Source organism: Castanea sativa, chromosome 3 (assembly GCF_040712315.1).
Source record: "Castanea sativa cultivar Marrone di Chiusa Pesio chromosome 3, ASM4071231v1".
Lineage (NCBI taxonomy): Eukaryota > Viridiplantae > Streptophyta > Magnoliopsida > Fagales > Fagaceae > Castanea > Castanea sativa.
Genome location: NC_134015.1, coordinates 55,092,768 through 55,111,540, shown reverse-complemented (window position 1 = coordinate 55,111,540; position 18,773 = coordinate 55,092,768). Strand labels below are relative to the sequence as shown.

Here is an 18,773-nt window from a genome sequence, read left to right as displayed (position 1 = left end):
CTTCTTCGGGTGTTGCACCTCTTCCTCCTTCTTCTTTAGGTGATCCTACTGTTGAGGAGTTTATTGATCCGACTGCTGCTGCTAATCCTCCACCTTCTACTTTGGATGATTCTAGCTTTCATCGTATTTTGGACACTGTTGTGACCGTTCAGGCAGCTCATGGTCAGCTATTAGTGGATGTCCTCACAAAGCTTCAAGCTTGCGTGCGGACTAGGCTAGTATTCGGCAGTCGCCTCCACCAACTCCTTTTGATGGTGAGTCTTGATTGCCCTTTGGCAATTCGTCACAAAAAGGAAGAGTACATATGGATGGAGATAGGGGGAGATTTTTTGGTTTTTGGAGTTTTGGAGCTTTAGATTGTATCTAGGTGCTTCATCTTGTATCTATTTTTTTTTGGCTCATGCTGTTTTGTTCCTGATGTATTTATTTTTTTTGGCTGATGTATATGTTAAGGGGAGACATTTTATTTTTCTATTTCTTTTCTTGCTTCACATTGTGATACATTGACTATTGTTTTATATTTATGAGGTTATTTGTGATATATGTCTTTTATTTTATGTTATGTGAAATCAAGAATTTATTTATTTTTTACTTGTATTTTCCACACATGCGTTTAAGTGTTTGTTAAGTGTTTCAGGGAAAAGACAGGTTGGTTCAGTCGTGCTGCTGTCTACACTTGCAACTAATAGATAGTAGTTAGGTTGAATTGTTTTTGGTTGGCCGTTTTTAATGTAATGGGTTGTTTGTGTAACTTTGAGCATTTTGTGTATTTTGTGTTTTGTCACGGATTGCCAAATGGGGAGTTTGTTAGGTTCTAAGGATTTAGGATCTAAATGTATTAGAACTTCAATGTGTAATTTGGCAAACCATGATCAAAACTTAGAGTCTAAAATTAGACTGCTCAAAGTGTATTTATTTGTATAGTTGGAATGGAGTATACTGCAAGATTTATTATGTAAATCTGCAAGACTCGATCGATTGAAAATTAGACTCGATCGATCGAAGCTTGTGCAAATTGTTTTTCTGTAGAATTTTCCAACTCAGCCCAAGCCCGTTTGACGTGTATGGTTTTATGTTTTATGTTTCATATAAATAGGAAAACCCTAACCACATTTTTGAGGTTGTTGTTTATGCTGTGTGTTGAATCTTTTTTGAGATCTAGAGGTGTTTGCCTTCATACACACTTAGGGTTATCAATATCGAGATTGATGTCGAGAGCTTGGTGATCGTTTCAGTTGCTGTTGAAAGCTCGGATTTGTGTTAAAAAAACAAGAGCTGTTTAGACCCAAAACCAAAAAAAAATTACGGCTTTGTTGATTTTACTCTTACTTAAACTAAGTGCGGAAACAAGAGTACATGAAGCGCAAACAACCGATACTACTCTAGTGTATAAACATGAACACCAAAAAATAAAAGTAAAGCATGAGAGTAAAGGAAGAAAGATGCAAACACAAAATAACACGCCGATGTGTTATCAAAGAGGAAACCGAAGAACTCAGTGAAAAACCTTTCTGCCGCCCTCCAAGCGGTAAATCGATCCACTAGAGAATAAAGTTGAAGTACACGAATAACAAAAGACCCTCCAAGCCTAGTCTACTCAATGTACTTGAGCTCTCTAAGCTCCTGCTACTAACGGACTTCACGGAGTCATGTCTTCTCTAGCTTTTCGGATCCTACAATACGCCCGATTGCATCCGCCAAGCCTCACCAGCTTATTTTGGCAAATCCCCAAAACTTCCTAAATTCCAAAACACTCTCTGCACTTTCGAAAGGTGTGGGTTGTGTTTGGGTACAAATCTCCTCTCAAGGTATGACAATGGGAGAGGGAAGGAGAAGAGGCTAGGATGATTTCTCACTAAGGATTAGTAGCTCTCTCTCTAAAAGATGGGTGTGTTTGTTGTTGAAAACTTATTAAGGGTTTTTCTCTCTTAATGGCATCCTTACACATTTGTGGGTAATGAGGGTATATATAGTATGGGTGAAGGGTAAAAAATTTACACTTAAAAATCCTCCAGGTAGAGAGGTTCGCGGGTATCTCGCAAGAAGGCCTTACCCGCGAGACACTTGCGAAATTCTCCAGGCTGGCACGACTCTTCAGCTTCCAGCATGTGCTTCTCACGTGGCTATTTCACAGGTTAGCTACTAGCGAGATAGTCCCGAAATCCACTGATTCTTCATTTTATGCTCGATTTTTTCACCAACTTAATACTAAACCCAATACAATAAAATCCTACAAAATACAAGGAACAAAATTAAAGCAAATACAACACTTTTTGTTATGGAATAAAACTAACATAAAACATAGTTGTAAATCACAACTTTACAGCTACATAAAGAGCTTAAATATATACAAGTGGTGTACTTGTGAATGCTGTAAATCTGAGAAAGAAGTAGTCCATGGACTTAGAGCTGTCACGTGGTCGTGGTAGTAAGTTTCCTACTCGAGGTAGTAATAAGATGTTAGTGGTCTAAGTCGCTATTGTGTAAATTTCAATTCTTTCATAGTGGATCTTGTTTTACCTCGAGGATAGCTAGGTTAAATCCTCTCCAGGTTTTTTACCGGTTTGGTTTTCTTGGGTTATCATATTATTGTGTTCTTTATTTTTCGCACTTGTAATGATATGATTTACTTGTGTTAACCTAGATCTGAATAATTTACCTAAGTTAATCATTTGGCTAAATAACTAGGTTAATCTGTTTGTGTTTAAGGGGTCTAAAAACGTACATATACAAATATAAAATGAGAAATGTTTGATATATACTTTTAATAATAGAAAACATGTGTTTACTTTGTTATAAATATATATATAATGAATAAAAGTATATCATACACGGTACAATTTTATTTCAAACCAAGTTAAGTGAATCTCCTTCAAATCATTATATATATGACAATTCGAATTATCATCCTTAAGCATTTGTTTAGACTAGAGTTAATTAGTTCCTCCAACCCAGCTACTACATGATAACTTAAAAAATTACTCATGTACTTATGGTTACAAGATTTATTTAATAGTTAAGCGATTTGTTTGAATGATTTAATGACACATGATTTGATACATGTGGATTGTCTTATGATCCATAATGCAGAAACTTTGTTCTTTTAATCACAAGACTGATCACTAGGTCATCTAGGTAAGTTGCATTACCATTGAATGTATCGTGTAATTAAGGTTTTTTTTTTTTTTTGAGAATATAATTAAATTTTTTGATGGCTACTTATTTGAGTCAAGACTTGATACATAGAGAGATATAAACAATGGTGTATAACAACACATTTGTATTCTATTAAATCCACAATTTTGTTCCTGTCAGCTTTAAATATCTTTACTGTCCCAACATGCCCGTAGTCTTAAATTCCCATTAATGAAGTCTGTCGTAGAGTACTCCAATCCCAGTATCCGCACGTCACTATTTCTTTTTGGGTAGTCGACAATCATTCACTTACAATTTTTACTGATTGTTTCTCCCAAAAAAAAAAAAAATTAAAAAAAAAAAGTTCTTAGAGTTTGCGTTTGTTACGTGGATTCCAAAGGCTGATACTCGCAAGTTCAAAATTTAACAAAAATAATTTTAAAATTGAGTCTTATGATACTATTTATATATTTAAAATTTACTTTGCAACAGTATTTTCAATTTTCAATAATAGTATTTTTCTTTTTCTTTTTTTGTTTTTTTGGTTTTTTTTTCCTTTTTCTCCTTTAATGGGAAGAGCAATAAGCGTATCCAAATAGTGTTTCCCTTTCTGTTTATTTTTTTTCCTTTTTCTCCTTTGATGGGAAGAAAATATTCTGTTGGCCAAATTATTTGATAGGTAAGAATATTTTTTTCTTTTTCAAAGAAAATCAAATTCACAATTAAGTGTGCACTTCTTCCCAATTTTAAAAATGAGAAGTCATAAAAAAAATTCCATGGGAATTTAAGATGAAGTAAACTTTGATCTAATCAGTTTAAATTTCCTTTATTTTAAATGAATAAATCTTTTTTAAAAAAATTAGAGAGAATTTAGTTTTTTTGACCTTTCGTATTTTATTTGTCATAACAATGATTGTAAGGTTGCAATTTGTACCTAAACCCAACAAGAGGAAGGGTATAGGCCCAAAGAGCCAAATACAATAAATTTATAGAGAATGGGTCAGAAATCTTGTTTCTAATGAGCTTAAACGGTAATAACAGTGGTCCAAGATTACAAAATGATAAGAATAAATGGGTTTATATGATGAAACTTGTCCTCGGACTCAAGCCGAGGAACAAATTCTTATATTTCTTCTCTCTTAAAGATTAATTACAGATATCCAGTTTACAGTGTTTTCTCTTCTTATCTCATGATTCCCCCCTTCTTCGGGACCTTCTTCCTTCCTATACTCCTTCCACCCCCCTTCATTTTTGTTCTCCACGTGTAGATCTAGACTGCTCCCTTGATACTTGTCCCATTAACACCTTCTTGAAATCTTTAGGTAATAACTGTAAGGCTGAAAATCACTGTTCAAATATCATTTCCTCATTAATGCGGCCAGAGATTTAGGTACAGAGCATTCAATGCAGTGATAGCAGCTTTCTTTAAGATATTTTACAACTGTTCTTGCTCTCTGTGCCCCCGTGAAACATATCTTCATCCACAAGACCTCCTAAAAGATCATTCTAGTCAACATGACGTACCATTGGACCCTTACTTCATTGAGCCGAGGAGATACCCCTCCTCAGATTACTTCCATTAACTTCTTCCACCACAATTTACTCGTGGGTCTCTAAGTTTGACATTTTTATTGCCATCAATCCGTCCTCAGATAGATAAACATCCTCGAACAAAGTCCATAACTCAAAAACGCATCTTGGACCTTTTATCCCCACAATGATAGTAATGACTAATGACAATGATGGAAACAAAATTTTAATCCTAAAGTTTTAACTTTTAAGAAGTTTGAAATATTCTTTATATGAAAATTTTATTACCAAGAGTTTAATTAAATTCAAATAAAAATTTGATATTTGTTTTGAAAAATTTAACAAAACTTTTTTTAATATGTACTGATAAACACTCAATTTTACATGACATAATTTAAGTAACTTGAGGTCTTTTTTTTTTCCATTAAATGAATTTTTTTTTAATTTAAATTTAATTTTTAATGCATCACACATGAATATTGCTAGTTATCCCTAAGTCAGTCTCAAAAAAATTTTAGCTCAGTTAATGATATTTGAAAATATTTATAAATGTGTGCATGGGTTTATTTTGCTTCATTCATGCATGTCATTATTTGCAAACCTTCATGTGTTTTTAGACAGAAAGAATTTATAAAAGGTTGAGTTCCAAATACATACATGATAAGTTGGAAAAGCATTTAAGGTATATAACATTGCCATTATTCAATAGTGAAAGTTCGTTTAGAACCATACCATGTGAATTGACCAATATTAAGCCAAGCAATTAATAATCAATTTTTGTTTGAGGCTTTAATTAGTGCAAACAACACCAATATTGTACAAAAATAAATAGCAATGAACACAGTATAGTAACCTACAAAAAACTATCTGAGCAATTGTTCCAAAGTAAAAACTACTAGGGAAAACCTTCCAATAGAACAATTCATTATAGCAAGAGAAGTTATTACAATTTATGTAAAACATTTACATAGACTTTACAACTGGTACACCGACTTATAACAACAACTTTCTACTACTCTAAAACATATTAAATTTTTAGTTATATGAATGCTCCATGGATAACATATCCGCAATCACGACCAAAACCTCCAACCAATTCCAATAACCTCTTGAAAATTTTAATTTTGTTGTTGCACTGGGATGAAAGTTCTGTGATTTCAACAAATGTCCAATACATTTTTGGATCTTGGTGCATGGAATAAAAAACCTCTTCATGGATATTTGATGGAAGAGGTAGAAAGACTCTAGGAATGTTCCTATCGAGTCTCTCTTAGCTTTGTGGCTATCTTCCTCTTATCTAAATTAGGGTCACAAAGTCATGTTTAAATACATGTAAGGTTTGGGGTTTAAGTTGCTACAAAAAGCCTTTGAAAAGCCTAGGTCGGTGGCTTTCTGTAAAAGTTTGGTGGACCTAATTGTCAGGTGAAGGCCAGCCGAACTCCCCTAGAAGGCCACATTGATGATCTTAATTGACCCAACTATTTGGGGAACATTAAGCAAACTTTTTTTATCGACTCGATTGTTAAGTCAACGTTAGGCGAAATTCTTTGTACAACATATTAAACGACAACTCTTGACATCTTCTAGTTTTACACTCAACGTACCCAATTACAATGAAGGGCAAAACTTAAGTACAGTACCTTAGGTTCTCTACTTAAAATTTTGACATCTGTCTAATTTAATAACCCAAACAAACGGCATTAAAACTAAATTATTTTTTTCCTTCTTCCTTCTTTTTCCAGTACTGCAACTGCAAGAGAACCCACTGGCTTAAAATCTCCAAAAAAGAAGAAAGAATCATAGATTAGAATCATAGATCAGAAACGAAGAAAGACTCATAAATCAGAAAAGAAGAAGGAAACAAATACACATACATACACACATCGAGAGAGAGAGAGAGAGAGAGAGAGAGAGAGAGAGAGAGAGAGAGAGAGAATCATAGATCAAAAAAGAAGAATCATAGATCAGAAACGAAGAAAGCCTCATAGATCAAAAAAGAAGAAGGAAACAGATACACATACATACACACACACACTGAGAGAGAGAGAGAGAAAAAGAAGAAGAAAGGAAGCAGATACACACCGAGAGAGATATGAGATTTTCTTTTCTTTTCTTTTTTAACGCCGTTTACTTGAGGTGTTAAATTAGACAAATGTCAAAATTTTAAATAGGGAACCTAAGGTACTGTACCTAAATTTTGCCCTACAGTGAATACATGGAAATTATTAGGATTGCATCAAAACTTTTGACATGGAATTAGCCAACACTAAGATGACCCTAACAAATAGATACACATATATAAACAAGCATTCATGCAATTGTTTTCCCAAATATATTCATTGCAAGACTAATCATTGCTTCAATATGTTCACTCTAATCTTATATTTAGTTAGTGGGTCCCGTTAACAAATGCGGACAATTGTTAATAAATAATTTTAAGAATGTTTTGACATCACTTTAATATAAAATATAAAAAGCCGTTAAAAATATTAATTCATTATTTCTTTTCTCATAAAAATTTTAAAAAATATTTTTTAAATCAAAATTCTTAGACCATCTGTTAACTTTTCCCTTAGTTAATTTTAGTAAATCCTTATAAACATTGTTCAATTGCTTCATTTAAGGGAGTGTTCCCTTAGTTAAATTTAGTAAATCTTTGTAAACATTGTTCTATTGCTTCAGTTAAGGGAGTGATTTTGATTCCCAATTCTAGTATAGGCTACTTAAAGTATTGATTCCTATCAAATCTTAACGAGTAAATAGCTATGGTGATTTCAATTCAAAAAAAAAAAAAAGCTATGGTGATCACTGATCATACGTAAAAAAATAAATGTAATTCACCACGTACGGTTGGTCAACCTTTACCCTTTTCATTCAGTAAAAAAAAAAAAAAAATGTGAAGCACGTTACAATTAATGAAATGAGCAAATGCATGCCCACCCACGCTGAAATATTGTTGTCCAGCATTTTCTTCCTGGCTTTGTAATAAGAAAACACCTGAATTTCTTCCTAGACGTTACTTTTTTTTACAGAGAAACTTGACAGATCGATTGTTTATGCTTATTTCATGAGAGAGAGTGTTTTCTGATTTCTATTTACTCTCATTTATAATGCTTCCTTCTGCAGCAAAAGTTGAGACCACGTACCCTGGTGCATGCATGCTACTCTGCATTACAATTTATCAGCAAAAATATAAGGGCCTGGTTAAACAGGTGTGTTTAAAACATTTGTTAATTGATTATTTTAAAAAAAATTTGATACAATTTTCACGAAAAATATAGTAAATTACAAATTATAAAGTTTGGGATATTTAGATTTTACACGCTGAAATTTTAGAATTTGAAATTTATCCTCCTAAAGTTTGGGGGTGTTTGAATTTTATATTGCGAGTATAATTCAAACATCCCCAAATTTTTGGTAGTAAAATCCAAAAACTCCTAAAATTTAGAGAGTAAAATATAAATACTGAAGCGTTAGGGTGTAAAATCCAAACACTCTAAAACTTTAAGAGTGTAATTTGCAATTTACCCAGAGAAATATAAAAAGTTGTCGAAAAATCAGTTATTTTTTCTTTTTATATAAAAAAGTTTAAAAAATATTTTTTAAATCAATACCTTTAAGACATTAGCAAACATTTTCCAAATTATAATATCTATCACATTATGGATTCAAAATGTTTCGTTTATAAAATAAAACATAATGATTAAATTTTTTTTCTTTTTAGGTAAAAAAAAATACACATTTTCCAAAATATAATATCCATCCACATTATGGCTTCAAAATGTTTCGTTTATAAAAAAAAAAATTTTTAAAAAAAGAAAAGATAATGATTAATTTTTTTTTTCACATATATGTGTGTACACATTTATGCTATGATGAATTACATTTATCTTGAGTGAAAGCTGTGGTCCTTATACAAATTAATTAAGAGCTGAAAGTGCTGCAATTCATATTTAATTTGGCAATGATAAATGCTCTAAATTCAATATAAAGGAAATGTATTTATATCATTACAGTTAAAAAACCACCAAGAAGTTTGTGTGGTTGGTGATTTTGAGCACTGCATTTGTCAAATGGAGCCAGTATGCCATAACTGCCTCCAAAATGGTTCTGATAATAATTATACTAATGAAACCAAAATTTAAAGCCCAAAATGATCATAATGTATAAATCACACCAAGGTGACAAAACTCAACAGAAAAACATTTTCCTTTATTTTTCTTTTGAATCTCTTGATGTTAAATCCAAAATGGCTTATGCAACTTTCTACAAGTACCATAAGACAAGACCACCAATTATGATGTATGGTATTTACTACTTTATTAAACAATATTTTTTTATACAGGTTTTGAAAAATAAAGTGCGCACACAAAATGCAATAAATTTATGTGTGAAAATCAATGATTTTCTCTCTATATTTTGGCTTAATTATCAAAATGGAAAAACCAAGCTCACATTTACAATTGTCAGAGATAAAACAAAAAACTGGTGCATCATAAAAAAGAAAAGGAAATAGGAGACACTGGATAATAAATATATCCTCGTGCCTCACAACAATTAGTGTCGTACAAATTCCCAGTTTGCTTAGTTGTACCTCTTAAAAACTGATACTAAATTCAGGCATTTAATTACCATGTGGTCACGATGCTTTGTATTTTTTTTTTTTGAGTCAGATGCGTTGTATTCTATAACTTCATAGTTTATACATGCACGCAGGACTGGAGCTAGACTTCTTTATTTATGGTCAAATTTTGTTACTAATATGGTAATTAGGAATTAAGATAAATCATCACACACATGTATAAATGCACATACATATATATATAAATATTAATATTTTGATACTAAAGTAAGTCATAATTTATAAATATATAGTATATAAAATTAATAACTTTCACATATGTATATTCGCAAGATAATTTTAAGAGAATTTATAATCTTTTAAACTCCAATTAGTATATGAAAACTATTCAGTTTGATATTAAACATATACAAAAAAAAGAATTTGAAAAAAAAAACTATATTGTTTCTATAACTATTAGACCGATTGACAAATTTTATTAGTTTTTAAGAGCATCATTAAACTAACTCAAACATTTGAGGAGGAAACTTCTATTTTTGTAGCAAAATGTTTAAAGTTTTTAATACTTATACATAATATAAAAGAAATTTTTTAAAAATTGGGGGTGGGGGGGAAGCCTTGCTATTGCTCCGCCCCTGAATACACATGCATGCATTTGTTATTTACTATACAATTTAAGAATGTGCTTCCATTATTAATACATATATGTACTATAAAACAACCCAGTAATTCCTTAACATGCATGCATACCATTGATTTTGTTAAAATGCTTTGAGCTAATTAAAGCTTGCGAAAATCTAAATTTGATATAAGTTGTGTTTCACTTGCAAAAATCTAAAGTGGGCTATTCTCATGACCCCCCTCCCCCCCAAAAAAAACCAAAAATATGTTGCTAAAATAATTAGAAAAGAGAAAAACAAGTAATCTTAATTATGAGAAAAAAAATATATTTGAACATATATAGGAGATTGTCATTCATATCAGGACGCGTAAGGATGGTGGTGGCAAGGCAATGTTTTTATTAGAATTAACTGTGACTTGGAACAGGTTTTTGATTTTTAAATTTTCTCCATAATTAATTAATTAATTATTAAGAAGAGAGGGGTAGATGAAATTTATTAAGCATATATATAGGGCCCCAAACCCACCTTAAAAGGACTAGCATGAGTGCATGGCTTCGGTAAGGGTTTTTGGCAAGTCAACTTGTGAATCTTATTTCCCTGTTTTCTTTTACATAATATGCTCTTATGATCTAAATACCAATATGTATCCATTTATAAGTACCATTTTACTTAAGAGGAAATAGGTTTTCTATCGATATATTATCTTCAAGTTCAAGGACTAGCATAACTGGTTAGAGATTACATCTTGTAAAGCGGATGTCACTAGTTTGTATATATTAATTTTGAGTCATTTTCAAAGCAAAATTTACATATCAAAGAAAAAATGTGTCATCCTCGCAGAACGTTATCCACTTCATTTAAGAATTGTGTCCATTTCATAGTTTTATGTCTTGACTTTTAAATTTATGTGACATAGATATACTTTTAGATTTATAATTTTAATATTGAAAATGATTAAATTCAAATTGAGATAATCCTTTTCTCATACAGTTTGGGAAAGCTAATTATGTGCATATAAGCAGAGTAAAGCCCTATTAAGCTTATTTCATTGGTTATTTTGTGGAGTAGTACTCTTTCATTATGTGAAACAAACAAGAAGGGATTCTACTTTCTATTTCTCAATATCCTCAGATTTTTTTTTTTGTTGGAGTATCTTAGTTATTTATTGGAAAATAAGCTAGCAAAGGTCGTTAGAAGTAAAGTGTTGGAGCAAGAAGACAGTACCTCTGGTCCTCTACGTTAAATTGGGGAGTTATTTCGAGCAGATACTGTCACATCCATATGGAAATGTAGTTGGAGAAGTATTCTCAGCTCTACCAACTAAGTGTACATTTGTTCAGTACTTCTTCAGAGTTGGACCCAATGATATTTATGTACAATTGGTTTACCTTTCTCTGTTACGAATTAGCAACCAACTATGATAAGCCTTTAATACGGTACTTTTATGACATATCCTCCAAAATATATTAAAAAGCAAGAGTACTCTGAGAAAAGCAAGAGTACTTTGTGAAAGCATGCCCTTATGTTTGTTCGATGGGAACAAGTGTTTCAGTATTTTATAACAACAAACACAACTTTTTCTTCGTTTGGTCTACTTCAAGAGTTTTTTTGGGAGAGATTATGGGATTCATTTGAAAGCTGGTAAATTGTTTTTTGGAGAAAGTGTCATACATAGCTACTATAAGTGATCTGTAATTCTGTGTGGTCCAATTGTGCATGTGATTCAGTGAGTCAGAGATATGTAGGAATCTTCTTAGTGTCATGTATAACAAGGTGGAATGGTTATTATATTATATATGCATATTTAGAGCTTTTGACAAACAAAGCCACAAGAACTTCGGAAACAAATTAGGCCAGTTCATTGGTTAGCTAGAGTTAAGGGTCCGTGTAATGATAGGCTGATAGAAAACTTCGTGAACTTGATTGGATTGGGTTTTATTGGTGTGCTGTGTCGTATGTGCCGAGTCTCATATCTGATGTTTATTAGGTAAAAAATATAAGTGATTAGAGCCTTAAATGTAATTAGTTAATCCTTTTGAAATATAACATAAATGTATCCTGTGTTTTTTTCGAGTTGTGATACTATTTCTTTAAGTAAAGTTGTAATAATATGGTAACCCTAAAGAGCAACTTACTCATAACATTTCATGGTAAAAGGGAAAATGGCAATCACAGAAATTATGATGGTTCCAGGAGTTTTAGGGTTGACTTGTGAGCATCCAACTTCACACATTTAGGATGTTATAAATTGGTATAGTTAGAAGCCATTTATGGATTACATTTACTAAACACTAAACTGCAAACAAATTTGGTGGGGAAGTTAAGTTACCTTCATCAATCTCTGACATATACTAGTAGTGCACAATGATATCAAATGGGAAAGAGAAGTAACAATGGTTGTTCCATAACTAGAATATTAAACAGGCATAAAGTTTTCTATCAGCCTATCATTACATGGATGCGATCAAGGGAGCTCAACCCCCAACTATCAAACAGCTGGATGACCTAATTGCCTTGAAGCTGAAAACCAGCCCACTTTAAAGAAGGTAGGGCAAGAAAATGGGCTCAGAAGTCTGGCCCAGTTCCAATCAGGCAATAGAGCCTTAAACATCTGTGGGAACCAGGAATTAACAAGCAACTACAAAGGGAAATTGAATTGTGGAAGCTGGGGGTGATACTGAATATTTACAGCTGATCATCTGAAACATAAATTGCCTTAATTCACAGTAAGGAAAATTCTAATAGGTTTGCCAGTTATGAATGGGTTGCCACCCCTAGAAACAGCTAGGAGTTGTTGGCAAAGAGTAGTGATAGATACTGCGTATGGGATATACGACTGAAAGTGTGTTTTGAAAACACGATTTCAGTTATAATTGTGAAATCATATTTTCAAAACACAGTTTCCTAATTTCACAACTGTAATTGAAATCATGTTTTTAAAACAAAGTTTTAGCTAAAGTTTGTACGTCAATGTATAACTCAGCGTGTACAACAATAATTAGCGTATGACAAAGTAGTAGTTTTAGTTCATTAAACTAATTAAATCTCTTGTTGCCAAATAATGGACTTGAATTTGAATTTGAATTCCATCCACTCATAAAAGAAATCTATTAATGTTTTGAGCCGATGATAAAAAGAAATATAATGGAGTATATGTAATAGTTTCAAATGCTAATGTATCTTTGGAAAAAAGGTGCAGGCATAAGGCAAAGCAAGGCTTCTATCATTAATCAATCATCGATTCTCAATCAGGGCTCTAGTAGAATCGCTGAACACAGGCTAAACATTTGGATTGCCATTTGAGAGTTGACGCATACATGACATTGGTTCTAAGTCGTCTTTTGAGTTTCCAAACATTCTTTGGTTGCAAATAATTAAGGGAAATCTTTTTTTTTTTTTTTATGTCAGTTCCCATAAAACTTTATGATAAGCAGAATTTTGAATTCCTTTGAATATATATGGGATACTTGTCTTGTGTACACATTCCAGAGTTTTCGAAAATTCTATTTGTGCTATATTGATAGTATCATGTTCATGTTTATGCTCCCTTCCTCACCTGACTACTCTCTCTCCCTCACCCCAATTGAAGTCAGGTCATCATTTTGTAGACCTTAACAATATAAAGTGTTTATGCTATGTCTTAGCTTGAGATATTTCTTGAGATCATTTTGTTTTGTATTTTGTTTCTTGAGATAATTGATATTATTAATTTTTCTTGAGACATTTCAAGTTTATATTCTACATGAGTAGTTTGAGAACAAAAATCCCTTCAAAATTCTTGGGAATAAGCTAATGAGAATCTTATTACGATTGTACATTCCAAGTTCATAAATAAAACTCTACAAGACTTTTAGGATTGTAAAATGCCTTTGAGCATTCCAAGGAAAATTTCCAAGTAAATGGACCTGCCACTAAAAGGCTGTGTCTACATGCAAATCTGATCTTCAATACATGAATGTCACTTAATATCAATGGTCACCAGCTAACTGTTTTATTACATGCTGAGAACCAAAACTCAGAATAGTTTAAAAATGGGCAAAAAACTAGGCCTTTCTATAGCACTGACGTAATGTGTGGCACTCTTTTACTCTTAAGAGGCGGACGCCAATCACCATCCAATGCAACAGATATATGAATCATTGCATGAAAGAGGGTAATTGATTCGCCATCTTTGAAGCTTGAAAAGGTGCTTATGAATGGCTCTAATTTAGATCTTAACAGTTGCATGGTGAGTGCTGAACAATTAATTTATCAGAAGGAGGAGAGCCCTGCAATTTGTCTGAGTTTCTCATAAGAGACCCAAAACACAAATTGCCATGGACCAAGCCTTGCCCATGTTGGAAAGAACCCCTTCCATAGTGCTCTCAATCCTTCAATTCTAACAGTCGTCACTAGACAATCATAAGAACTGTTGTAAATAATCTTCCCTTCTTTGCCTGCTGCCTGGTTCATCATTCTTGTCTTTACTACATCAGCTGGACAACTCAAAGTAGTTGCCGAAAGACCTGACATAATAGAGGCCAAGGTGTGGGCATAGATATTGTCATTAGCTATTTGATTTTGAATAACAAAACGTTTTGCATGATCATAGCATGCTAATTCTCCCATATTCACCAAAAATGCTCTTTGTACATTTGGGAAAACTCCTTTCCAAAGTCCTCCAAAACCTTCTGTACGCACAATCTTGTTTAAAGCATCAAGAGGGCCTGAGTATCTAGGTTGGAGTCCTTGGCTCACCAAACGGCCATCTGCTTGCATCCTCACCTTAACAAGATCAGCAGGGCTCGCCACTACCTGCGCTACTAATGGCAAATAGAGAAGTACCATTACTCATCAAACAAATATGCCATGCACTAAACAAATTAATCAACAGGTTTTCTTGTTGAACCAAGAACTGTAGCAGGTATTAGTATCATTTGGTTACTAAAATATCATTAAACTTGTAGCATTATGTGTTCGTCCACTTAGGAGTTAAGGACATGACATGAATCATTTGAAAGTAAAGCTACAATTGACTTTTAAAGATACCTAAGACCTCTAAGGCCTGGCAAACAAATGAAACACCAGATAAATATGTTCTCGTGCAAATCTCAGCAATAACTTGTTCTAGTTTCACATATTGATCATTTTAAACTCAAAGAAATTTTTTTGGTGGAATAGTATAAGCAGACTCATTACTGACGAAGCCAATGATCCATTTTCTGAGCCAGTGCTTCGAAAAAAAGTACACTGATAAGGAGGGGTAAGATCTATTATATTCTGTAAGAGGAAAAAAGAGATTGAGGACCATATTCCCCCATTCAATCAAGCAAAGTTTTTAGCCAGTTGATACTCTCTATGGAGTTAATGAATAGTCTAAGATTTACCTGTCAAATTCAAAGGAATGCAGGATGATGCTTTCTCATCCTTAAATAGGAACTCCAAGACTATCAGCTATATTCTAAAGTGATGCCAGGAACGGTTTTCTGTTTTCTAGAAAGATGTAATGCTTAATTGAAGAGCCATCCATTTATCCTCAAAAAAAAAAAAAAAAAAAAAAAATTTGAAGAACCACAAAACATCACCATCTAACAGAGGACCCTAAAAAACAACTCAATTGATTGTATACAAGTTGGGGTTGATAATCTATAGTCATGGTAAGTGATCATTAAGTCATATATTGTTTAGAAGTAACTTGTTGGATAACTTGGATTTGAGTTAGTTTAGAACAATTATTGTCCGTTGATTGGCAGTAAGTTAATTGTAGCAATTGGGTAGTAGTAAATGGAAATGTTTGTGGAGAGTATATTAGGACTTAGGGGGCCAGTTTCCTTCAAACCTTACCAAGTTTTCTTCAATTTTTCTCTTACCAAAATAGACTCTTGTAACTTCTTCATTAACACCTTCAAAGGGCAACCATCACAATTTTACACAAACTTTTCTGAACCACTAATCACTTGCAGCTTTGAAGGACTTATATATAAGGTAACCTATGTATTTAATGGGTCGTTGTTGTAGAGATAAACACCCTTGGAAAACTCTTTGAGTAGTTACTTAAACCAAAGGTCTAAACTCAATGGGTACAAGCTCAACTATGTTATATTAACCACTCGTTCTTCTCGTCATTATTCAATGAGACACTTCACTCAACACGTGTATACCCAACAGTCTTGATCTGATGACCTCGTCCTCTATCTCATTACATGAAATAAGGAAGTGTCATTTAAGCAAAGAGCTCATTACATTAGCTCCAAAGGTATACATTTTCTAGCAAATAACACATGGGGTTTTGAGTCACTTCTATAGTCCTATTTTGCAACCAACTCTTAGTTAAAAAAAAATTTGAGGTCTCTACTACAATACCCACTTCGTTTCCTTATTTCCAAAAGGAAAATAGTAAAGCTACTACTATTACAAATGAGCCTAAAAACCAATGTTTGAATTACTTTTTTTTTTTTTTTTTTGCGATTAGTGACATACATGAAAAATAAACAAATGTGTATGTCATGAATTCTAGTTAACTCAACTCATAAAGTCTCCGATTGATGACATACACGAAAAATAAACAAATGGGTACGTCCCAGTTATCTCAACTCATAAAGTCTGTGACAATGGAATAAGTGAAAGGGTGAGGGTGTTACCTGAGCAATGACACCGGAGAAGCCACCGGCAAGAGCTTTGGCAGAGAGAGAAAGCGAACCACCATCACCGTTGGCAGAGACCACCGCATTCCTGAGATTCTCGTAAGCTACGATCCGAACGGGAGTGTAGAAGAGGTGTCTGATAATCGCTGGGGACAAGCCCTTGTAGAGCCCGAGCGGACCTTGCTCCCGAACGATCTCCGTGGCCACTCGGAACGCGTTGGTCCTCGACCTCGACTCAAGCTGAAGCCTGGTCTTCGTGAGGTCGATCGGGAAGGTCGAGGTCTCGGCAGCCATGGCTGAGAGTGACGTCAGCATTAGCTTCACGTGGGTATTTTTGTGGGCCCGGAACTGACCTTCTTCTTCTTCTTCTTCACCGCTTGGTTTCATCTCTCACTCTCATTCTCATATCTGTTCTTCTCTGTAAATGAAGCTTTATTTATTTATTAATCGTTTTCTTTTTTTCCTGTGTTTTCGGGGATAAACGACGTGCCGTTTATTGTTTATTTCTTAGGTCTTTGCGGATTTGGCGTGTGTTTGGATTGGGCGTCCAGCGTCCAGCGCCTGCGTCCAGCGTCCAGCTTCAGTTTTTTTTTTTTTTTTTTTTTCCTTCCCAGCCGTAGTTATTGACTTTTCTTCCGTGAACAGTGCATTCGTGTACTGTTCACGGACCCACAAATTTTACTTTTCAGCCACTTTTTCATTAAAAATGGGTCCCAAGGTACTATTCACACATTTTAAAATTATTTTGGTACAGTGTTTTCAGTTTTCAGTTTTCAATTTTCAACAATAAGCTCTATCCAAACAGACCCTTGAACCTCAAAAATTGGTTTTTGAAGGGCCTCTAAAAGAGGCCCAAATACGATTGAAGGAAAAATAAAAAGTGGCAAAAATGGGGACAGGTGATGAGTCTTTGGCAATTAGCCAATTATTACACTTTTTTTTTTAAGGAAATAATACGTTTTAAATTAATTTCTTATTTTTCATACTATTTGTGGGTTTAAGTCATTTTATTTCTTATTTTTTCTACTATTTGTGAGCCCAAACTAGCTTATTGTTTAGTTTTTCCTACTATTTGTGGGTCTCATGTGAATTATTTACTTATTTTATTTAAATTTTGCTTATTTTTCCTATTATTTATAAGTTATGTAAGTTACTTACTTATTTTATTTAACTTTTATCTTTTATCTACAATACTTTTAGCCAAAAAAAAAAATCTAAATAGATTGTTCCCAAACAAACTCTAATGAATGGCTTATTTGTGTTTGTTATAATAAACTAAGTTTTATCTTAGCTTTTAGGGTTGCCTCTTGCCTTGTAGGTGAACTCGAGACAAGTTCATACCAAACTTGAACACCATGCAATCTTACAATAGCATTTGTTTAGATTTAAGCTTATTTTGTTAATGTATAATTTTTAAATCCACACATTTTCAAAATACATATATATTTTAGTCAACTTTTAACAAAAAATAATTAGCAAAAAGTTAAATAAGTTGATACCAAACTTAACTTACTAACTCAACTATAAAACAACATTAATATAAATTCACTTAAAAACAAGTTGTTGAGAAGTCACATGTTCAATCTTAATGCGTGCTCCAACTCGCTAATCAAAATTCTCAATATTGTGCTTGGATTATTATTTTTTAATAAAAAATACTAAAGTTGTTATGACTTCTATAATAAAATGTTTACAAATTAGTATAATAATGAATATGATTATTAGACTTTAATAGTCTAACAAACGAATATTCAAATTAATTTTTGTATCCATCAAAAAAATTAATTTTTGTAAATTGTACGCAATAATATTTACAATATCGAATTATCAATCATTTTTATTGATTTGTTTGAAATTGGATAAAATTATAAGTATAAAAAAAACAAGTATTTAAAGTCCTATATAGTATATAAGTAATAAATGAATAACGTTATCATATGCGAAGTATGTTTAGTGATACGAATGTAAGAAATTCTTGTGACTTATTAAACGCGCAAGTTTAAGAGTTGTAAATTCAAATAGTCCCACCCCATTAGTGCTCCTAGGCATGGGTATAAACTGCTTAGTTTGTCGTGGGTGCTTCTGAATTACCCGACAATTGGTTCTAATGGGTGGGGTCTATTAATTGTAGGTTTTACTAGCTAGAAGCGAGTCCAAAGGTCTTTTGAGAGGTTCCCTATGTTATCCAAACTTGAAATTTAAAACATCTTATAGTTGTGTGTGTGTGAGAGAGAGAGAGAGAGAGAGAGAGAGAGATCAATTAAAATTCTTGATAAAGAT

General features: G+C 32.9%; 1 protein-coding gene across 2 annotated transcripts; it reads right to left on the bottom strand.

The window, feature by feature from the left end:
- Nucleotides 1-13,670: 13,670 nt before the first annotated feature.
- On the bottom strand, nt 13,671-16,906 carry LOC142627368 (mitochondrial uncoupling protein 3-like). Of its 2 annotated transcripts, none has more exons than XM_075801212.1 (2): nt 16,491-16,906; nt 13,671-14,664 (listed from the first exon to the last, which is right to left on the bottom strand). In XM_075801212.1, exons 1-2 carry the CDS (start codon nt 16,878-16,880, stop codon nt 14,122-14,124), a joined length of 933 nt encoding a protein of 310 aa, XP_075657327.1. In that variant the 5' UTR covers nt 16,881-16,906; the 3' UTR covers nt 13,671-14,121. The 2 variants fall into 2 exon arrangements, 1 of the variants encoding a protein (XP_075657327.1); XR_012842817.1 differs by having other exon boundaries at nt 14,527-14,669; nt 16,491-16,632.
- Nucleotides 16,907-18,773: the final 1,867 nt, after the last annotated feature.

Bases quoted from the DNA above. Each gene is read 5' to 3' on its own strand.
- LOC142627368 (XM_075801212.1), bottom strand. From the start codon at position 16,880: ATGAAACCAAGCGGTGAAGAAGAAGAAGAAGAAGGTCAGTTCCGGGCC. The intron at 14,665-16,490 runs GTAACACCCTCA...TTAGTAGCGCAG, and splicing joins TCTCCGGTGTCATTGCTCAG to GTAGTGGCGAGCCCTGCTGA.